The sequence below is a fragment of the Triturus cristatus genome, chromosome 12, assembly GCF_964204655.1.
Source record: "Triturus cristatus chromosome 12, aTriCri1.1, whole genome shotgun sequence".
Taxonomy (NCBI): Eukaryota; Metazoa; Chordata; class Amphibia; order Caudata; family Salamandridae; genus Triturus; species Triturus cristatus.
In genome coordinates, this window is record NC_140595.1 from 286,651,168 (window position 1) to 286,671,472 (window position 20,305).

Below are 20,305 nucleotides of genomic sequence, written 5' to 3' on the forward strand. Positions count from 1 at the left end.
ATCAAGAAAAGGCAGGCCTGAGGCTAACTCAGATGACCAGGGCCTAGCAAAATTATATAGGAATATAACATCAAGACAACTGAGCCCGTTAACAGAGATTTACAAAGTTCAAATCAGGAGCGCAATCATGTATGGGGCTGAACTCTGGGGACATCGCCCTGTAGGTGAACTGGTCAGAACTGAGAATAAGTTTGAGACAACTGTTGGGCCTACCGCCAAGTACTCCTCTTATCCCCTTACGCATGGACCTTGGCCTTAGACCCATAAATGAGGAAACTGAGTTGCGACCCTTGACCTTTTGGCGCCGACTATGGGCGACACCCGAACTACTAGTTTACCAGTCGGAACTCAAGGCGATCCTGGGGCTTCCAGGGGTGGGGAAAATATCTTGGCTGGCACATATCAAAGACCTGTGCTTTGGACTGGGCTGGCCAAATTTATGGATCCACCCGGAGGAAGCGTCCCGGTCTATTTCACGCCTCGCACTAGTTAAAGCTTACAGGCTTTTTAGATTGAGTGAACTCTATAGGAATGCTAAAAACGGTTGTTTAACTTCAGATTTTTTTAACTTTAAAGACCAATATTTATTTGAGATTTTTCTCGATGACGTCTATCCACTTATGGCAAGGAAACTCTATGTCCAGTTTAGATGGGGTTGTCTGCCAGTTCATGCACTCACAAACAAATGGACCAAAGCCTCCCCATCTGGCTGTCCGGCCTGTGAGAGTCAGGAGGAGTCCCTTACACGTTTTTTCTTCTTTTGCCCAGGCTATATTGCAACTAGAAGGTACTGGCTCCTACCAATAGGCAGAAACTTGGGGTTCAGACACACACGGGAGGCTCTTAGAGTCATGCGAACTGGAACACATCCCCCTATTTTTTTGCTGTGTCCCGCTTCCTTAACTCCATGTGGCTTAGGCGTCGCAAGTTTTTTAATTCCACTAGTGCAGTCTAAACGTACCTTTTCCGTCTTCCTCAGCTTTGAACTTACTAAATATGAATTTACTGTTTTAAATGCTTTTTAAATTTCAATAACTTTTTAACTTGTTATTAAGGTTGTATAATGAACTGCTATTGGTTATACCTTGTGATGCTTAAAAAAAGTTATGTATTATATGCTTTTTTATCTTCTGCTTTTATGGTCTGTAATAATCAAAATAAAGCTTGGAAATTGGAATTGGAAAAAAAAAAGATATAGATATGTACCGTTCTTCTCGAATTCAGAACTAGAACCAGCGCAGACATTTGTCTGCCCATTCTAGTGCTGTGCTGAAGTGCAAATTCCACACATCCTCATTTTGGGCTTGTCTGGAACTTCATATAGAAGCTGATATTGATGCAGTCACAAAATGGCGGAGGAGGTAACAGTGCACACAGTGCTACTAAAAATAAGTTGATGAAAAAAGCCGGCATGGAAACTCGAAGAAACATCCTTAGCAAATATTATCTGCACAAAATAGTTTTTGCACCAAGTTTTACACGTTTCCATATGAGCATTTTAAAAGTAGTATGCCGTTGATTGGTGTTTTTTCTAGATGTTACAATGTGTCTTGTTAGCCATGATTTGAAGGCCTTCCGGGTTATTTAAATTGGAGAAGGTCTTTCTTGAGTAATTAGTAATGATTGGACTATTGTGATACTGGATGGCATCTAAGTATTAACTAGTATTATATTTTGTTTAGGGAGTACTTAATTTGTATTAAATTTGTATTAAAAAAAAAAAAGTGAAATGCAGGTGCATTGATGTTTAAGTTTATTGCGTTAATGCCTGAATCACTTACCGGTAATCTTCATTACTCTGATTCTTCCTTACTTGTTCCATTCCTTACTAATGGAATGAGTGTACCCATTCACTCCCTTATCTCACCCTTGCAAAGCAGTCTTCTCTTTCCATAGAGAGAGCGACATGAAGTATAAAGACGATCTCCTTCCTCCACGCTTCTGTTTCTTTACAAGCCCCAGGAGGGTTGCTGCAAGGAAGGGAGTGTGGGAGGGATGTAAGCAATGGGACGAGCTATGAAGAATTGGAGTAAGGAAGATTTCCGGTTAGTAATCCAGGTATTACCTCCTCTTCTTCCTATCCCTGTCTCATTCCTTACTAATGGAGAATGCCCAAGCAATCAAACTTTCAGCAGTATTGGTAAAAATAAAAATATACCAGCACAATAGAAATAGAAGGATGGAGTTTATTTTCATTCAATCCAATCTATTTATAACAATGATTAAATATATAGAGTGTAAACATCATTCATGAATGTTTAGCAAATGTAACAATTTGCTCATACCTAGAAACCTGCAGAATGTGAGAGCTGAAAGAAAGTTCAGACTCTTGTGCAACATTGAGCCTATAATGAGCGATAACGGTGGCGGGGGAAGCCAATGTAACAATATGTCCTTAATTGAAACTCCAGACCACTCAGCCCAAGATTCCACCATACCTCGGGTGGAGTGAGCTGTGATGCCATAAGGCATATACGAACCTGCAGCTACATATGCTGAACAAAGAAAACAGAATTGACTCATCTGGCTAATGTCGAGAAACATGGCTTCTCACCCCTTTTCATAGGAAAGAACTTCACGAACAGACTGTCAGACTGTTGAAACTCGGCTGGATGGACAAGGTAAATCTTAAGGGCACTCACAACATCAAGGAGAGAGACCAAAGAATCCGAAGCAAGGCCTCCTGTGGAGATACAGGCAGAACAATCTCCTGGTCTTGATGTAAGGAAGAATTGATTTTAGGGGGAAATTTTGGATTGAGAGTTAATACAACCCTGTCATTGAAGAAGCTCAAGTATTTGGAATGGCACACCTAATGTTTTAGCTCCCCAAGCCACCTTGCGGAAGTAATTGACGCCCAAAAAAGCCTTTATATGTAAGAAATTTGAGGGAAAAATCTTTTAAAGCTTCATAAGGATCCCTCAGTAGTTGGAAAAGAACTAATGGCAGATCCCAGGAAGAAAAAAAGAAAGAACTGTGGGCCTCAAAATCTGAAAAACTTTAAACAATTTAGAGGCCAGAAGTCCAATGGATGACAAATATTCCAAAGGAGACCAAAACGTTTTAATGGCGAACCACTGGAGTTTGAGAGTAAAAACTGACAGACCCTTCCCAAATCTCTCCTGGAGAGATTGGAAAATATCCTCAGTGGGAGTGGAAATAGGGGACAAAGACCTCTCTTCACCAATGGTCAAAAGACTTCCAATGATGTTCATATGCTTTATTGGTGGAAGATCTCCTAGATGACTGAAGGAAACAACATACTGATACAGATGGACCTCTTTTTAGGAGACCTTACTTCTTAACCTCCAAACCAAAAACCTCAACTTGGCCAGGGCCTGTATCGGAAGGACAGGCTGTCTCAGAGGAGAAGGGGTCAGAGGATGAAGCCATTCTTCCTCCAGAAGCCGGAGAAGAGGGAACCAAGGGTGCCTGATACAAAGATGGACAACCTGCATTACCTCTGCAGGTTCCCTCTGGAGATGTGCCATAAACCTGGGAATCCGGACTATAGGAGGGAAGGCATACAGGAGGCCTAGAGGCAAGGGACTGGACAGGCAGAGCACCAGTGCCCCCTGAGTCTGAAACCATGTGAAAAAGAGATGGACTTTGGTGTTCGGGGGGAGGCAAAAAGTCCACTACTGGAATCCCCCGATTTGCTGCAGATCTGGAGAAAAACTTGGAGAACCAGAAAAAACTCCTGAGATGATGGAAAAGCTTGACTTAAAAGGTCTGTCTGATGGTTGAGTGCTCCCTGAATGTGAGTCGCTCTGAGACTGAGGATATTGAATGCCGCCCAGGAACGAATTAGGAGAGCCAGACTGTTGAGAGAAGAGGAGCTGGTGCGCAATTGTTGGTTTATGTCCAACATCGCTGTACGATTATGGACACGAACCCAAACAGCCTGATGCTTCAAAAGAGGAGCAAAGAACAACAGAGCTTTCCAGACTGCTCTCAGCTCTTTTCAATTGGAGGAAAGGCTCCTTTTTCAGTGTCAAAAGACCCTGAGCGATCTGGGCCTTCCAGGACTGCCCTCCAACCCAGACTGATTGCATTAGTTGTAAGGATCCCTGGAGCAGGAGGGAAAAGAGGAGTAGCCCTCTCTAGGGACAGTGGTTTCAGCCACCAAAGGAGTTCCTGATGGACTGAAATTAACACCGGACTCGTACTGTCATAATTCTCCTGGGTGGAATGTCTATGGATCAGGATATGAGGAACTACATGATCCAGGTGAAGTTGAGACCACAGAATGATGGGCAATGTTGCTGCCTAGAAAAAAGAAAGTGTTCAATATTAAGTGCAAACAATATTAAAATGTAACAAAACAGAAAAAGGGTAAGTGCTCACCATATGACCTTGAAGTCACAACAACTCCTCTACTAAAGTCTCTGGTTTCTGGAGCAGGGTCCGAATGAGAGTCCTCAGGCTGGAGCGTCTGGCCTCCAGAAGGAAAACCATCCCCAAGGGAATGTTGAAGAGTACCCCAATATAGTCCACTGTCTAGGAAGGAACCAGCAAGGATTTCAGGTGAATTATAAGGAAGCCAACATGTTGTAGAGTCTCTACAGCTCTGGTCATGTCTGCTAGAGCCTTCTTCTGAGAGGGAGCATGAATTAACACATCCTCCAGATAAGGGTGGATGATAAGACCTTGGGAATACCAGAGACCAATTACTGGAGCAAGTACCTTTATGAAAATCAGAGGAGAAGACCTGGTTCCAAAAGGAAGCAGTGGTGTGGGCCAATTGCAGATCTGAGGAACCTCTTTGAAACCCAAGCCACTGGCACATGCAGGCATGTGTCCTGTCAAGAATTCCTGTCATACAAGGGAAACACGCCCTTATGTAAACAGGAGAGCTGTTACATAACTCAAGGGAAACACGCCCTTATGTAAACAGGAGAGCTGTTACATAACTCAAGGGAAACACGCCCTTATGTAAACAGGAGAGCTGTTGCATAACTCAAGGGAAACACGCCCTTATGTAAACAGGAGAGCTGTTACATAACTCAAGGAAAACACGCCCTATGAAGGGAGGAACCGGGAGGTACAAGGCTGTCGGATATTGTGTTTACACCGACGTACCTGCTTCGTGAAGAGCAGTGTTCAGGAGTGGTGCTCCAGTAAGGCAAGAACGGAGGTAGGTCGAGTCGTTACTCCCTGGGCCGTGTCTTGCCCCATCGTCACCTGTGAAGGACCCGGAAGCTCTACCGGTCAACCATTGAGCTTCGCTTTTTGACTCGGCTGAGTCCAAGCGCAGTGGCGCTTTTGCTGGTTGGAGTCGTAACTCCCAGCCCGACCAGAGACACAGGGACTGCCAGCTGTAACGCACACCAGGAGGTGTTTGCCGCGTTACAGACTCGGAAGTCCACAGGATCGATCGAGCGGCTGCTCTCGGTTCAGTCTTCTTGCTTGTGATTGGGGTATCGGTGACGCATCACCAGGAGGTGACTCCGCGTCCCGGTGCAGTCTGAGGAAGAGGTTGAGCGGCTGCTCCCTTCAGGTAGAGACCCCGGCTGGGTGTTTCCCTGACTCCTCGATTCTCCCCAACACTCTTCGTGCCCCTCACAGCCTACCGATTGGCATTGTCGGCCATTTCATTTCTGCCCTCTGTTGGCATACGCCGGGATCGGCGTATATGCAGAGGACGGTTAGGACCATCCGTGCTGTGGGCTGGTAACGTACTTAGCCTGGAGGATTCCAGTGACTATAACTTTTGTTTGTTCTTTGTATTTTATTTGCCTTCATTAAAAGAACAAACCCTTCACAAGTGGTTGCGTCCTCATTGTCGTGTCTGTTAAACGATCCTGAGACGTTCAGGGCGTTACATGTCCTGATTATCTATCTTTGTCAAAACGTCTCCAGGGTAGATTAAAGGGATCTCCTGCTGCAAAATATTCATTTTGAAGTGAATGGTCTGAATGTACTTGTTCAGGAAATGGAGGTCTATAATCATACAAAAATCGCCAGTGATTTTCTTGATCAGGAAGACTCGGGAATGACAACCCAACCCTCGCTCCTGAGAGAACTTTGATTATGGGATGTTTAGTAGATAAGGAGGCAATGCTCTTTCTCAGGGCTTTCTTCTTGACCATCTCCCTGGTCCACTGGGTTTGGAAAATGAGGTGCTGAGACTCTGAAGAGACATTTAAGACCTAACCCTGTGACACAACCTTAAGCACCAGCTGTTACCAATCCAGGTGCTCCATACCACCTAAAAAAGGAGACACCCACCACAGGACTTGGGTTGGGCATGGTCTAGTCAGGAAGGCTGTTTTGAACCTCCCATAGCATTAAGTGTACAGGACGACCCAGAAACCTTAGAAGGCGTGCGTTGAAAGCGAGATCACTCTGTTGACAATCTGATTTATTTCTTCTGTAGAGTTCAGATCATTTTCTACATTTCTACTGAACTCCGGATTAATTCTTTTGCTTAGGTCAAAAAGGTTGGGCATGCTTCTGGTTCTTTAATGGATTTTTTGAGAACCTCCTCCAATTCATCACCAAACAGCCTGTTGCCAGAGAAAGTCCTTCTCAACAAGCAGCTCTTTTGAGCCGCCTCCATCTTCCAGTTTTGTAAATGAAAATGCTGTCTTTCAGCCACTGTACTAGCTGAGGCTGTAGCAGATGCTCTTAAATTATCAAAAGTGATATCTGAAAGGAATTTTGCCTGGATGTTCATGCAGCCCAACAATTGTGAATAATTCATCCCTCCCTGGATTGCTAAAGAGAGAGACTAGAAATCCTGAACTTATGACTGTGAAGCATGTACCACATATATTCAGATCGTAAAGAAAGGCTGAGACCTGCATGTGCTCTTTTTTTGGGCAGCCTCTACCTTGTTATGTACCATAACAGATAAGCTGACATCTTCAGTAAGCAAAGAAGGGTTCCCAGTCAGATTAGAAAGGAAAGGATCAAGCATCGGGATCTGCGGTAACTCAGTTAATCCATGTGCCAGCAGATAAAGTCTCCCCTAAACCTAAGCACTGAGACTCTTGCTGGATCTCTCCATTCCCATTTCAACAGGCTCTGAATTGACGTAATTACTGGCACCTTAGGAACTGTTAGGCTCTGGAATTTCCTGAACCACTCTTCACTAGTACTTGTCTGATCGTAATCCTGAAGAGGCTAGAGGTTAGATGGACAGGTAAGCAATGACCGGTTCTAAGTCCTCCTTTAAAATATATTTACCTCTGGAAGAAGAGTCTGAGGGAAAAACAACCTCCTCCTCATCATATTCTGGTGAAGCTCAAGAAGAACTAGATGGAGAGGAGACCGACCACAAAGATCCATCAGAGGAAATTGGAGACATAGATGCAGGACCTTTGCTATGATGTTTGTTGTAAGCGTCTGACAGTTTCTTCACCATTTCCTGAAGATGAGCCTCAGACATAGAAGGTGAATGGTGTCTATTACTATCCTCATGAATGCCATGAAGGAGCTAGGGTTGGGTGGAACTCGTGAAGTTTTACTCTGTAGAATTCAGTGGAGTTACAGAAAAACTGCAAGATTCTACGGAATTCTGCCAATGGGTGGAAAATATGCAGCTCACGCTGCTTGTGCTGCAATTTAGTGCCAGTAGTGCGAGCAGCGCTGAAAATCAACGCGAACAGTACCTTGCGTTGTGCAAGAGCGCTCGGCCATTCGAGTTGATTTTGCTGCCGCTCGCGTAGGAAACTGGCTCACGCGGGAACAAATCGACTCAAATGGCAACCCTCTGACTGCGACTGTTCGTGAACACCAGTGACCACCCATGAAAGGAAATCGCACCAGAGGACGCCAAATCTTGGTCGCAAATTCTGGAGCCTCACTGGAGGAAAATGTAGCCAAATGGCAATTGGCGAAATTTGGCCCGAATTACACGTTAAAGAGTAACGTGGAGTGGCCAAAAAAAACTTTAATTTCCCAGGCGGAACGGAACAGTCTGCACACCCCTAGAAGGAGCCTGTCTGAAGAGACATGTCGGTCATAAGGGAGTGTTTGCCCATGGTGATTCAAGCAAAGCCCACACGGAGACAGAGTAAGAGAGAAAAACAAGGATATATATACACTAAGGGTCCTGAAAGGGAAAATCATTTCATTGCCTGAGCAAAAAAACTAAAATCACCAGGAAAACTCAGGCAGAGAATAGGTACCTCAGATAGGTAGAAAGATGAGAGTGTGGGTGTCGCAAAACTCCCATATTAATAGTGTAGTCCCCGAAACGTCGCTTGCAAAAAACAAGTCTCCCTAAGGACAATCTTGTGAAAAAAGGAGCACCCACTCTTTTTTTTTAAAATTATTTTTTAAATAGTTTTTTTATTAAAACAACAACATAAAAACGTACAATAAAGACAAGTGCAATGCGGTGCAGTAATCGACCTTCCAGGTGGTCATTATAAGGTAGTACAATAAAAATAAAACATAGTACAGGGTCCATGGTGCAATCACAAGTTTCATAGTTTCCATTGTATTCGTACATCAAATGTTATCGTTATCAATTAGCGATGAGGGGGGATCGGTGAAAGGGTACAGGGTAGGCCCCTACTTTCATTCTATGACCCCAGATTCTTGTCCATTTATGCGGGCAGCCCTTACTTTCGTAGATTACCCTCTCTGCTAGCACACACCAATCCATATTGGACTCCCAGTCAGTGTGTGGTAGTGGAACTCCTACCTTCCATGTGCTTGCTATATTATGTTTCGCGACCATACAGCCCAGGGAAACCCACAGCCTCTCCGATCGGGACAGGTCCGTGGCATCCCAGATATTTAAAAGACAGAGACGAGGGGAGATGTCAATAGGTGCCTTACTTATCCGGAACATATCCAATATATCTTTCTCCCAGTACCCCTGAAGGATCGGGCACTCCCACCACTGATGTATGTAGGTACCGATGTGGGCACATCCCCGAGGACAAGTCGGGGAATCTAGTATCCCCATCTTGACCAGCGCTGAACTAGTATAGTAAACGCGATGGAGCAGTTGAAGTTGAATAGGTTTAAAGCGGGAACGGATTGCCACTTCGCGAGAGGAGGCGAGGGGGGCCCGCCAGTCTTCGTCGTCTATATCTCCTATGTCGTCCACCCATTGTGCGTGAGTTCTCTCCTGGGTGTTTGTTGTGTTGTTCAGGATTTTAGGGTAGGTCAATGAGATAGCCTTCTCCTGGAGATAGTCGTCCAGGAGTCTATCCTCCAGGGGTGCGGGGACTGGCAAGTCTGTCCCCTTAGGAATCGCTCTACAAAGAGCGTTGCAGACCTGGAGGTAACGAAAGGTCTCCCCCACCCCTCCCCTGCAGCTGATAATCTCTCTGCAAGTCAGTGAACGGGATCACCCCGTCCGCTTTCCACAAGTTGCCGACCTTCGAGAGGCCAATCAAATCCCACTTATCGAACCCTAGTTGCTTGGACAGCATCCCCAGTCGACAAGAGTCAAGCAACGGAGTAACTTGCATGATCCTATCTTTCCATCCAAGAGCAGCTGTTGCCTTATGCCATAGAGTGACCGTGGTGTAAGTTGGGGTGAATCTAGGCATATGCTTCGGACCGTCATATAATACCCGATAGTTGCCCGGCAGCATATTATGCCTATCCATCCTATAGGTGGGGTCCGCTGTGGGTCGATGTGTCCAGTGGTTCAAGACCACTAGTTATGAGGCCCAATAATAGGATTTAATGGCGGGCAGGGCGATGCCGCCGTCATATCAGCTTTTTGTAGGCTTGGTGAGAGCAATACGGGGGGACACCGCAGTCCCAGAGCAGGGCGCGCACCTCCGCATCAATGGACTGAAAATAGCGAGGTGGGGCGTGTTCTGTAGGACATGTAAAAACGCAGAAGTGCCATCATTTTATAAAGGGCAGCCTGGCCTAACAGCGTGAGAGGCAAAGTTTTCCAGCGTTGCACATCCACCCGAAGGCGGCGTAGGGGGGGACAGAAGATTGTGATCGTAAAAAACTGAGGGGTCAAGTGTGATGTATATGCCTAAATACTGAAAGCCATTCGTAACTATTTTGCCCTCAAAGCCACTTGGGAGCAGCTGGGGGTCTCCACTCAAAACATAAATCATTGATTTATCCCAGTTAATAGTGTAACTCGAGTATTTTTGGAAAAGAGTAAGAATATGTAGTACTCTGTGAATTGAGAAACGGGGTTTGGCTAGATAAAGCAAGATATCATCGGTATAGAGGTAAATCTTGTCCCTCCAATCTGCCGACCAATTGAGACCCCTAATGAGGGGATCCCCCCCTTATCCAAATAGCCAGAGGTTCAAGAGCCAAAGCAAAAAGCAGTGGTCACAGGGGGCAGCCCTGTCTTGTGCCCTTTACCAATATAAAGGCTGCCGACCGACCTCCGTTCACCGTGATCCGAGCTAGGAGTTTTGAATAAAGAAGACGTACCCAGGGCAAAAATCGAGATCTGAACCCATATCTTTAGAGTGAAGCAAACAAAAAGGGCCATTCGATCATGTCAAATGGCATTTTGGCATCAAGTGACATAATTGCGGAGTCCTCCTGTATGGTGGAGGCCCGCCCCAAAACCCCATATAGGCGGCAGAGATTCAGCACGGTGTTGCTAGCTGGCATGAAGCCGGATTGGTCCGGATGTATCAGTTTGTGAAGGTGAGGCGAGAGGCGCAGAGCCAGGAGTGTAGCTAATATTTTGACCTCTGGATCGTGGAGGGAAATGGGTCTGTATGAGCTACATTGCTCAGGGGGTTTACCTTTCTTGTGAATGACTACGATAGTCGCAAAACACTGCATCTCAGGCAACACACCCCATGTCACGCTCTCTTCATACATTCGTATGAGGAATGGGGAAATCGTAGAGGCATTGGTTTTGTAAAGTTCAATTGGAAGGCTACTAGGGCCCATGGCCTTACCGGACTGCAAAGCGTCAATCGCCTTCGACACCTCTTCGCTTGTCAAGGCAGCATCAAGATCTACGACATCCTGAGGATCCAAGACCGGCAAAGGCAAAGTAGTTAACAGTTCCGCGGCCTCCACCTGGGTGTACAAGTGCGTAGTAGACCCGCCCAAAGTGCTCAGCAAATGCCCCCGCAATTCCAGCTCTATGGTATAGTTTCGCCCCATCATGGTCTGTAACCTGAGCAGCCCACCTTTTGGCCATTTCCCTCTTATCAAGCCACGCTAGCAATTTACTGGCCTTGTCGCCTATGTCATAGACCTGATGCTGGGTAGCCCGGTATTGGGCCCTTGCCGAATTCTCTGCAATGTCCCTATACTCCCTTTTGTTTTATAGCTAATTTAAGAGCTGTGTCTGGTACGCCCGATGTCACCAGATCGCCTTCAAGGAGGGCAATCTCCTTCTCCACCTCCTCCAATTGCCTACATTTTTCTTTTTTCTGCCCTGCTATCGCTGTGACCCCACAGCCCCGGATCACAGTCTTGTAGGCCTCCCAGAGTATTACATCCGAGTCAACAGATCCGTCATTATCGTCAAAGTAATTTTTGGTTGCCTCCGCCAGTTTGTCTCCCATCTTTGGTATTCTAAGGTACCAGGGAATAAGTACCATTTCGTGATGAGAGGGACGTGGTACTCCTCCATAATATGCCAGAATCGGGCAATGATCCGAGATGCCCCTGGGGAGGAAGGAGATATCGCCAAACATGGGCAGTTGGGAGGCCTTACCAAAAAGATAATCTATGCGTGAGAGACTCCCATGTACACCCGAAAGTGTAGTGTATGGTCGTGGGGTTGCAGGTTTGCTAGATATCTATCAATCCTAGCGCCCCCAGAAAGTCCACCAGTTGCTTCCCGGTCGGTTCCTCCCCGTTTGGTCGGCATACGAACAAGATCCCCACACCAGTATGTCTCCCTCAGGCAAATTCAACATATACGGGCCCAGGTCCTGCAGCGTCGGAGAATGAAACCTAGGGGGCACATATAAGGAAGTCACATTAAGGGGCCTACCCTCCCACTGCCCTGAGGCCGTGATAAATCTACCCAGCAGATGCCGCATGACTTTTTGTATTTGGAAGGGAAGGAACTTACGAACCAGGACACCCACTCATCTGGACCCCCTAGCATAACCAGCGTGAGCCACTAACTTATATCCCCATCTGTTGAGAGCGCAATAGGAAACTCCCTGGATGTGTGTTTCTTGGAGTAATACAAGGTCAGGGGTGTGTCGCTTCAAAAATTGCAGTACTATACCCCGCTTGATAAGATCACCCAAACCGTTCACATTCCAAGAGATTAATTTAAGGCGGCCCAATGGTGGAGCTGCGTCATAATCCGCACTCATTCACACTGGAGGTGAGGGGCCCTTCCTCACGAAGGACAACGACAAAAAGATCATGTCAGGATATCACATTTCCCCCAATTAATGTTAAAATTTGAAGCAGTGCATATGTAAACAGCCGGAAACAGATAATTATATTGCTGACGACCCAGAATGCATTAAAGAAAGCACCATCCACTTGACTACACTACAAGTACATGTAATAACGAATCACATTTCGCCCGCTAACTGCCAGCTCTTGAAATAATGCGTACATGACCTGCAGGAAACTATTAAGTACATTGCTAACGACCCTGAGTGTATTAGAGAAAGCACCATTCAGTTGACTGCACATGTAAAAATAACAACAAAACCCAGTGAAACACCCCAAAACCCACCCCCACCCTGCCTCCCTGCAACGTGGACGTAAAACTGCCCACCCCGCAATTTCGCAGAGGGCTTGTGAACCCAAAACAAATATGCTAAGTGAAGGGGAAAACGCTACACAGCCAAACTACCCAAGAGTATAACCTCTTTTCCCCATGTTAGGTATTACGTGAGCACGGAATATATCATGCTAGTGTCAATAAGCCCTACCGAACCAGTAGCCCAAGTTGCCCCATCAGGTCCCGCCACCCCCGACAACCCCCAGGAGCAATATGCCTAGCACATAAACTTCCCGGACAGTTCAGTACAACACTGATCGCATATGAAAGATGCAAACAACAAACATTATTTCACACGATATAGTCACCCCTACCCACAAGCGACCAAGTGATAGTCAGTCTTTGGTGTAGAGCGATGGGTCCCGTTAACCATATGAAGGGAGACAAGTCGCAGCCGTGGGACAAGATCCATCTGCAATCAAACTCATTCACCTCGGTCGACCCTTCCGAAACGGCCGTCTTGCTTCTGTAGTCGATCGGGGAAGGAAGACCTCTTCTCACCAGAGGATCGCCAGTCTTCCAGCCAGTCCCAGGATTCGTCCGGAGTCTGGAAAAACCATGATTTCACCTCCACCTCCACCTGCACCTGCAGCCTGGCTGGGAAGAGCATTGCATACTTCATGTCGTGATCATGGAGGGCTCGTTTCACTTCAGGGAAGGATCTACGTTTTTGCTGCACTTTGTAGGTGAAGTCCGGAAAAAATGTAATGGTAGAGTTCTCAAACGTGAGCGGTGGGGCTGTTCGTGCCATCTGAAGGATAATATCCCTGTCGCTGAAGTTGAAGATCCTGGCCAGGATGGGGCACGGAGGAGCACCAGGCTTAGGGGGCCCCTCAGGTACCCTGTGAGCACGCTCCACCGAAACGAATTGTGAGAGGTGATTGGGGCTGCAGATGGTTTTGAATTAAGTCCTCTACAAAGAGATCCGTAGCTTGTCCCTTAACCCTCTCGGGAACCCCCAAAATTTGCACATTATTTCTACATGCGCGCCCCTCATAGTCCTCCAGTCACGCCTCAAGGTCCAAAGTTTGAGCCTGTAGTCGCTTCACCATCGTTTCAAGTGACTCTGTGGAAGCTTGAAGTGTTGTGACAAGTCTTCATTCGCTTTAACCCTGTCTCCTATGTTGTGAAGATCGGCGCTAATAAGGGTGACTTCAGTTGTTACTGTGTCAGTCTTGTCTTCAGCGCCGAGCGGACACCCTGGATAGCTGCCATAACGTCTATTAGAGTCGGGCCCCTTCGTCGACTTGTTGTTTCGCTTCCGGGTTGTCGTGTCTCTCTTCAACAGAGTCCGCCTTAGTATGGACGAATTTTGCTAATTTTAACTGGTGGGTCTGTCTGGAGCCTTTAGCCGTCGCTATTGCGTTGGGGCCAGGAGGTAATTCAACTGCAATAGGGGCCCCAAGGATCAGAGGGTAACTCTAGCACTGCTGTCTCGCACCCCCACAGCCTCTCACTCACGCCCACCGGAGGAGCACCCACTCTTAGACATGAAAGCTGATCTCAACAAGACGTGGCTTATTGCATGTCTCCCGGGAAAAGCAACAGAACGCCCCTGGGAGCTCACACTGCTCCCTTACATAAACTGGTGACTCTCTTGACTACATGCGGCCCCGGCAAACTGACCCGAATAGCCCGCAGTGCCCAGGCAATCCACATGTAATCAAACTGCGGTGCCCAAGCTGCCACAACTTAACCAGGTCTTTAAAATACCCAAACGGGGAGCGCTGCCTGCAGCTCCTGAGGGGCAACCATCATGCAGTGCCCTAGAAACCGCACAACAAAGTGTAATAGGCATTATACAGACTAACAATGAAATACTTTAACAACATGAGGGGCCACCAGAACCCCTCAATAGCTCTACAAAGGAAGGGTACACAAAAAGAAAAACGGGAAGTGTGGAGGAAGTGGAGATTCTTTAAACTTCATGTAGCTCTTTTGTTGCAGGGATTCTGCGGAGTCACACAACTATGCTTGGGATTATGGAACCTTAGGAGGCAGTTATCCTACCACCTGAGTACCCATGAGCCCGGGGCCGACTAGCCATAGTGTCGCACTTACCCTAATACTCACTCACAGAGGAACAAGGGATTAGACACACAACACTCCAGACCCTCTCGGGAATCGCGTTTGAAGGACACACCCTTTCGCTCTCGCACTCGTACTAGTCCACAATAAGTTCTGACTGAGACACGAGGAAATTGTAAAATTTGTATTTTAACTATCATGCTCTAGTATGCAGTATGAGTGCTACAACAAGTAGGAAAATACCTAACCGAAATATGGTTAGCATAGCAAGTAGTCTGTAAGTCATAAATGGAGCCGTTATTATATACAACACTGTAGCCTACCCTCCCTCCCAGCAGTGCCCGGCTCAGGTAAGCGTGGTGGGGCGGAGCAGGGCGGAAGCCAACAGAATAGGTATAATTAAATAAATAAATAATACCTATTCTGTCATCCGTCAGCTTCCCCCTGCTGTCCCCTGGCCCGCCCCACTGCGCACTTCCCCGCCGCTCCGCACTTACCTGAGCCGGGCCGCCACTTCTTCCTCCTTTTCTACAGCAGCAAAATGATTATATATCAGAAGATCTCTAGGTGTTCGTAGCAGAACCGTACCTTAGTATACACAGATGAATTTTCTAAATCTCAGGTGCTGTCAGTCTTTTTCCTGGAAAGGTCTCTCTCCAAGTGTGTGTTACCTGCCTGTGCATACCTATATGACAAAAGTATGGGTTCCCAAACAGCTGCATTCGCGTATTTTGTCTAGGTGCTAGGGCCTTACCAGAACAGAATAACAAGGGGCATTGTAATTCGACTTTGTCTACATGTTCAGACTAAATCCCAGGAAAGAACAAAATGCAAAAGCAAGAGCGTGTTCTGTGTGCAAGTACAGTGTAGCACAAAGCAAAATATGTCTGTAGATTAACGTGCGTAAAACAGAGGACAGCCTGCATGGTGCTCATGCTAATATAGGGAAACGACAATCGGCCTGCATGGGACATGTGACACTTTTTATAGGAAGAGACAACCGCTTTACAAGGGTGAGATGAGGGAGGGAATGGCCACATTCACTCCATTGGAAAGGAATGGGAGCAGAATAGGAAGAAGAGGAGGTAGTTGTGTTTAGATGGTACTTAATTAGTAAAACGCCATTAAGTGCAGGTTTTCTTTAGGGGTGGCAACTCAGAGTTTCACTCCATGGAGTTCTGTGGAGTATCATAAAAACTCCGGGGAGATTCCACGGAGTTCTACGGACGAGCAGAAATAGGCATGTTGTGCTGAACGTGCTGATTTAATGTGCCAGAAGCTTGTTCAGTTCTGAGAAATCATCAGAAACTGCACCACGCGGGGCCCCAGAGGACGCTGCTTCTCAAGTTGATTCTGCTGACGCTCATGTAGATTTTCTACTCGAGTAGCAGCTTTCTCACCGCAAACGGTCGTGACCTCTCGCGTTGGGAAAAATCTCACTGGGTGCCCTCATAGCACCTGAATATCATGCTAGGGGATGCCAGATCACCCTCGCCAACTTATCCTTGGCGAGTCACGTGAGAAAAAAACGCCATATGGAGTTTGGCAGAATTTGCCCAGAACTCCGCATTACACCCGGAGTGGCCAAAACTCTACCAACTCTGCTTTCATATCCGAATTTATCGCCCACCCCTAGTTTTCTTAGGAGCCTATAATTGTACATTTGAGACATTTGAGGAGCTGTCACTCCTGAATGCTGGAGTTTCTAATAAGCAAGGCAGCCAAATTTGATTCCACCTCATCCTTCTTTCTTGTAACACCCTATGTTTCCTGTCTCTTTATCTCAGTATTACGTGTTCTTTTTCATGCATACTTTCTCCTTTGTCATTGTTTTACTATCTATATCTTCACACTGTAGCCCTTTGTTGCCTTTCTATGTCTTGCTATGGGTCACAGATTGATGATGAAAATTAAGTCCTGGCCCCTGAAAATGAGTGATGGTGCTCACCACCCACAACCACTCGCACAAAATAAATACTGGGTTTAGGTGAACTACGCTGTTTGACTTTCATAGAGATGCCAAGGCTTTTGATTGTTCATTTATGATTGTTACAACTGAAGATGCCCCTGGTGTTTCGGGATATGTAAATATTCAGGATAACTGTAATAATTCAATTGCTTAAGAATTGAATGTTGAAATAAGGTGATGTAGATCGACTCTTGAGTCTACAAAGATCAGTTTTAGCCTTTTGACCTCTGCAGATGTATTAGAGACTGTAGGTGAACCAGAGTATATCCCTTTTTGGATTAACTTCGAATCACTGAAAGCCCATTTATTGACAATGAAGCAATTTGAAGGATGCTTGTGCTCCTGCAGATACTCACAGATGATCAATAGTAGATTACCTGGAGGCTCCTGACCTCATTAGATATTTATGAAAGGACGTGTAGAATTGCAACTGTTGTCTGTTCTTGCTTTACCTGTTTAGCTGTTTGTGACCAGAGTTGTCCGTGTTGGAGTATTTGGTGATTTGTTATTTCAGATAAATCCCACATCAGATTTTTCAAACACTACTGAAAACCCCTGCAGTCAGTTCTTAAGGAAGACATGACAAAGAACATGTGTTTATTTAATGCTGTGAGTGGGAAGGGAACAATAAAAAAAAAAATACATTTTATTGCACAGTATCATAGGTGATAATTTAGGAACTCACCTTGGACCTTACTGTTTCTACCAAATTTCCTGGCCTCAAAGCCCAATCTTCAACCAAACGATTGAAGTGAATTTGATTAATCCATTTACATCAATATGTGACACATGCATTAACAGTGGCCAGTATATATGGAATCCAACTATTGAAGATTTTCTGATGTGATGTTTGCCTCCTTCAGAATCAGTCCTATAAACGTACATGAAAAGACCACTGTATTTTTAAGAACTAATTCATTTTGTTAAATCTTGGGATATTAATGCAGACTGCTGGCTTGGAGAAACGTATAGGGTGCAAAAACTCCAGTTTTCATCAGAGAATCTGTAAAATGATTATCAACACACATTCTTTCAGTGAAGGTACTGAAGTTTGAGACTCTTGGTGAAATCAGTATCAACCCATCTTTCCTGGAGGAATTGTATTTCTATTCTCAAGTGATTTAGTGGACTGTGAGCTAGTGAAGGATTCTAGATTGGGTCACTGGTTTCAAGATCAAGAGCAAAATGGCGAACAATGATTAGGGAGTGAAACCATACTCTACTATGCTATTCCACCAATATGTTTTAAAGTTTCTCTATGTGACTCCCTTCCAGCGGAGGCTCCTCCACAATGGTGGAGGAGCGTAGTCCCACTGTCTGGCTCAGAGCGAGTAAATGAAAAATAAAACTATGTTCTAGCATCATTTTATTTTTCATTTGCGGACTCTGAGCTAGACCTGTAGTGAGTGGTGGGGCCAAGGCATGAAATGGGGAGGAGGAGTGCTATGTGCACTCCCTAAGTGTGCATATGTGTTTAGCTGACCATCTCAGGACGGCCAAAACACACATGCGTACTTAGGTTTCTCCAGCTGGCTGCTTTGAACAGCCGGGCTGGAGAAACTCCACAGACTCCCTGGTCCGAATGGAGAGTCTTTCCAGCCCACCAGGCCAACCCTTGCTCTACTCTGCAGCACAGTGATTGGATGGGAGTCTATCCCAGGGGCTGCTGGGACTAGGAAGAGAAGAGGAAGCGGGAGGTGGCTGGGGCTTCAGGTAAGTATTTTTTTGTAAATACATTATTACTTACCCCCCCAGCACCCCCCCCCCTCCCCTGCGCTCAACATCTTGTGTTAGCTTCACCCACCTCACCACCCTTTGTTTGTGGCGGCTGCCACTGCTCCCTTCACCTGCATCAGTCAGTACTTTTGACTGTAATGAGTTTGCCTTCTCTGTGACAAATCCTGCAAAAAGTGGCAGTTGTATTAAAGATAGGCACATTAGTCAGGGTTCAAGTTGAGATCAACTAATTTTACAGTGACTCTTTCACTATTCATTTCAGTGACTTTAGACGATTACCAGCTATAAGCTACTTATAGTGTGTTTGCCCTTGACCAGCAATGGGCTCGCATTGTCCAGCAATAGGCTTCCTACAGTGGGGCTATCCCTAATCACCTATAAGCTGCTTGCAGTGAGTTGGAATTCTCACAAATCCCAAGGACTCTAATCTTCTTGGATTTCATAACTAGTGCAGAACAGTGTTAAGATTTGATCGGTCTGCATACGCTATTAAGTTGCTTGTCATCTTATTCACTTTCAATAGTGTGTAAGACTTTGTGAGTTTCAGATGAAACTTTAGAGATGCTTGCCATGTCCTTTTGCTGTCAGACCTGTAACAGAAAAAAACATTTAGTGAATCTAAGATATTGCAGGTTTTTCCATACACAGGAGTATGGGTAGCATTGATTATTTAGATGCTGTCATCTTAGAATTGTCATTCACTTGAGCTATCAGGTGCTCAATGCACCACCCTGAGCCCTGACAGCTACATGGTTGTTTCATGGTTGTTGCAGGACATATTCAATGATGAACTGCTTTCTCCCCACAGAAGTGGAGCAGTCAGAAGGCTTCTATGTGCTGTTGAAGGTGATGCCAATTGTCCTGTTGGTGGTGATTGCTTTCTTAGCCGTCTTCGTCTTTTTCTACAACAAAAAACGGTAAGTTCCTGTTCTTACTGCAGTCACTCTTAATGCCCAACTCTGTTTCTTACATGATAGTCACTCCTATATCTTCTCTCTTACCAACTCAAACTTAAACTTCCAACTATCTTTCCCATCTGTATTGGTTCTTTATTCATTTGGCCACCAACGTTAATGTAATAGTTCACATTGTTAGTTGTCCGTATGACACATGGGCACCAGTTGCATGAAAACCTATGTCACGCACAAGCTTTTGTTTGATTTTCCCTCTTGTTACCGAATGTCTGTTTTCGATTGTTGCTGTTATTGAAAATGAACCTTGAAGTGACATCACATTTCTGGCAGAAGAATTACTTGACTCAAGGTTAATCGGTGTCTCTGAAATAGGTGCTCACAGCGAAGAAGAAAGTGGTGACCCAAGCATAGCTCTTTGGGAGATAATAGTATAGTGAATATTTAACCTATACCTGGATCAATATTGAGATCTTTGTTGGCAAGTTTGAATAAATGTTTGAAGAGTTTTGTAGGAGAATTGTGCCATCTCCAAGAATTAAACATATAATCTATATTTTCATGTGTTTGAATGTGTACTTTTACATAACCGGAATGAAGTGTGCAATGTATGTTCAAATGCCCAATGGCTGTGCGGGCGCACCATAGCGTCTTCCATGCCTCCACGGTTGTTTCATACCAGAGTAGGAGCCCTTAAGGTCTAGAAAGGAGCTCTGCTTCTCTTTCTTTCACAGATGCCACGGAACCCACAGAAGACTTTTGGACAACTAAGAAAAAGTGCCTCTTACTCTGTCATTAAAAAAACGGAATGTCTTCAATTATAAATAATCAACTTAAGGAAGAGGGGAAAATATTTGAAAAGATGCTATCTGTTGAAAGGCCAGAGTGTATGATCATTTTCATTCACACCTAGTTTTGTACAATATCTCAATGTCTCAAAGACATGCTCTCCCAAAGCTGCTCTTGAGTGTCAGCTACCCAATTACCAGAGTT

At 45.5% G+C, this 20,305-nt stretch overlaps 1 protein-coding gene across 1 annotated transcript in view; it reads left to right on the forward strand.

The window, feature by feature from the left end:
• INSRR (insulin receptor related receptor) overlaps window positions 1–20,305 on the forward strand; it is a 627,856-nt gene that overhangs the window by 508,071 nt on the left and 99,480 nt on the right. Inside the window, exon 15 of the mRNA XM_085637005.1 lies at window positions 19,210–19,318. Coding sequence (XP_085493131.1) covers window positions 19,210–19,318 — 109 coding nt within the window. The remainder of the gene's footprint in view (window positions 1–19,209; window positions 19,319–20,305) is intronic.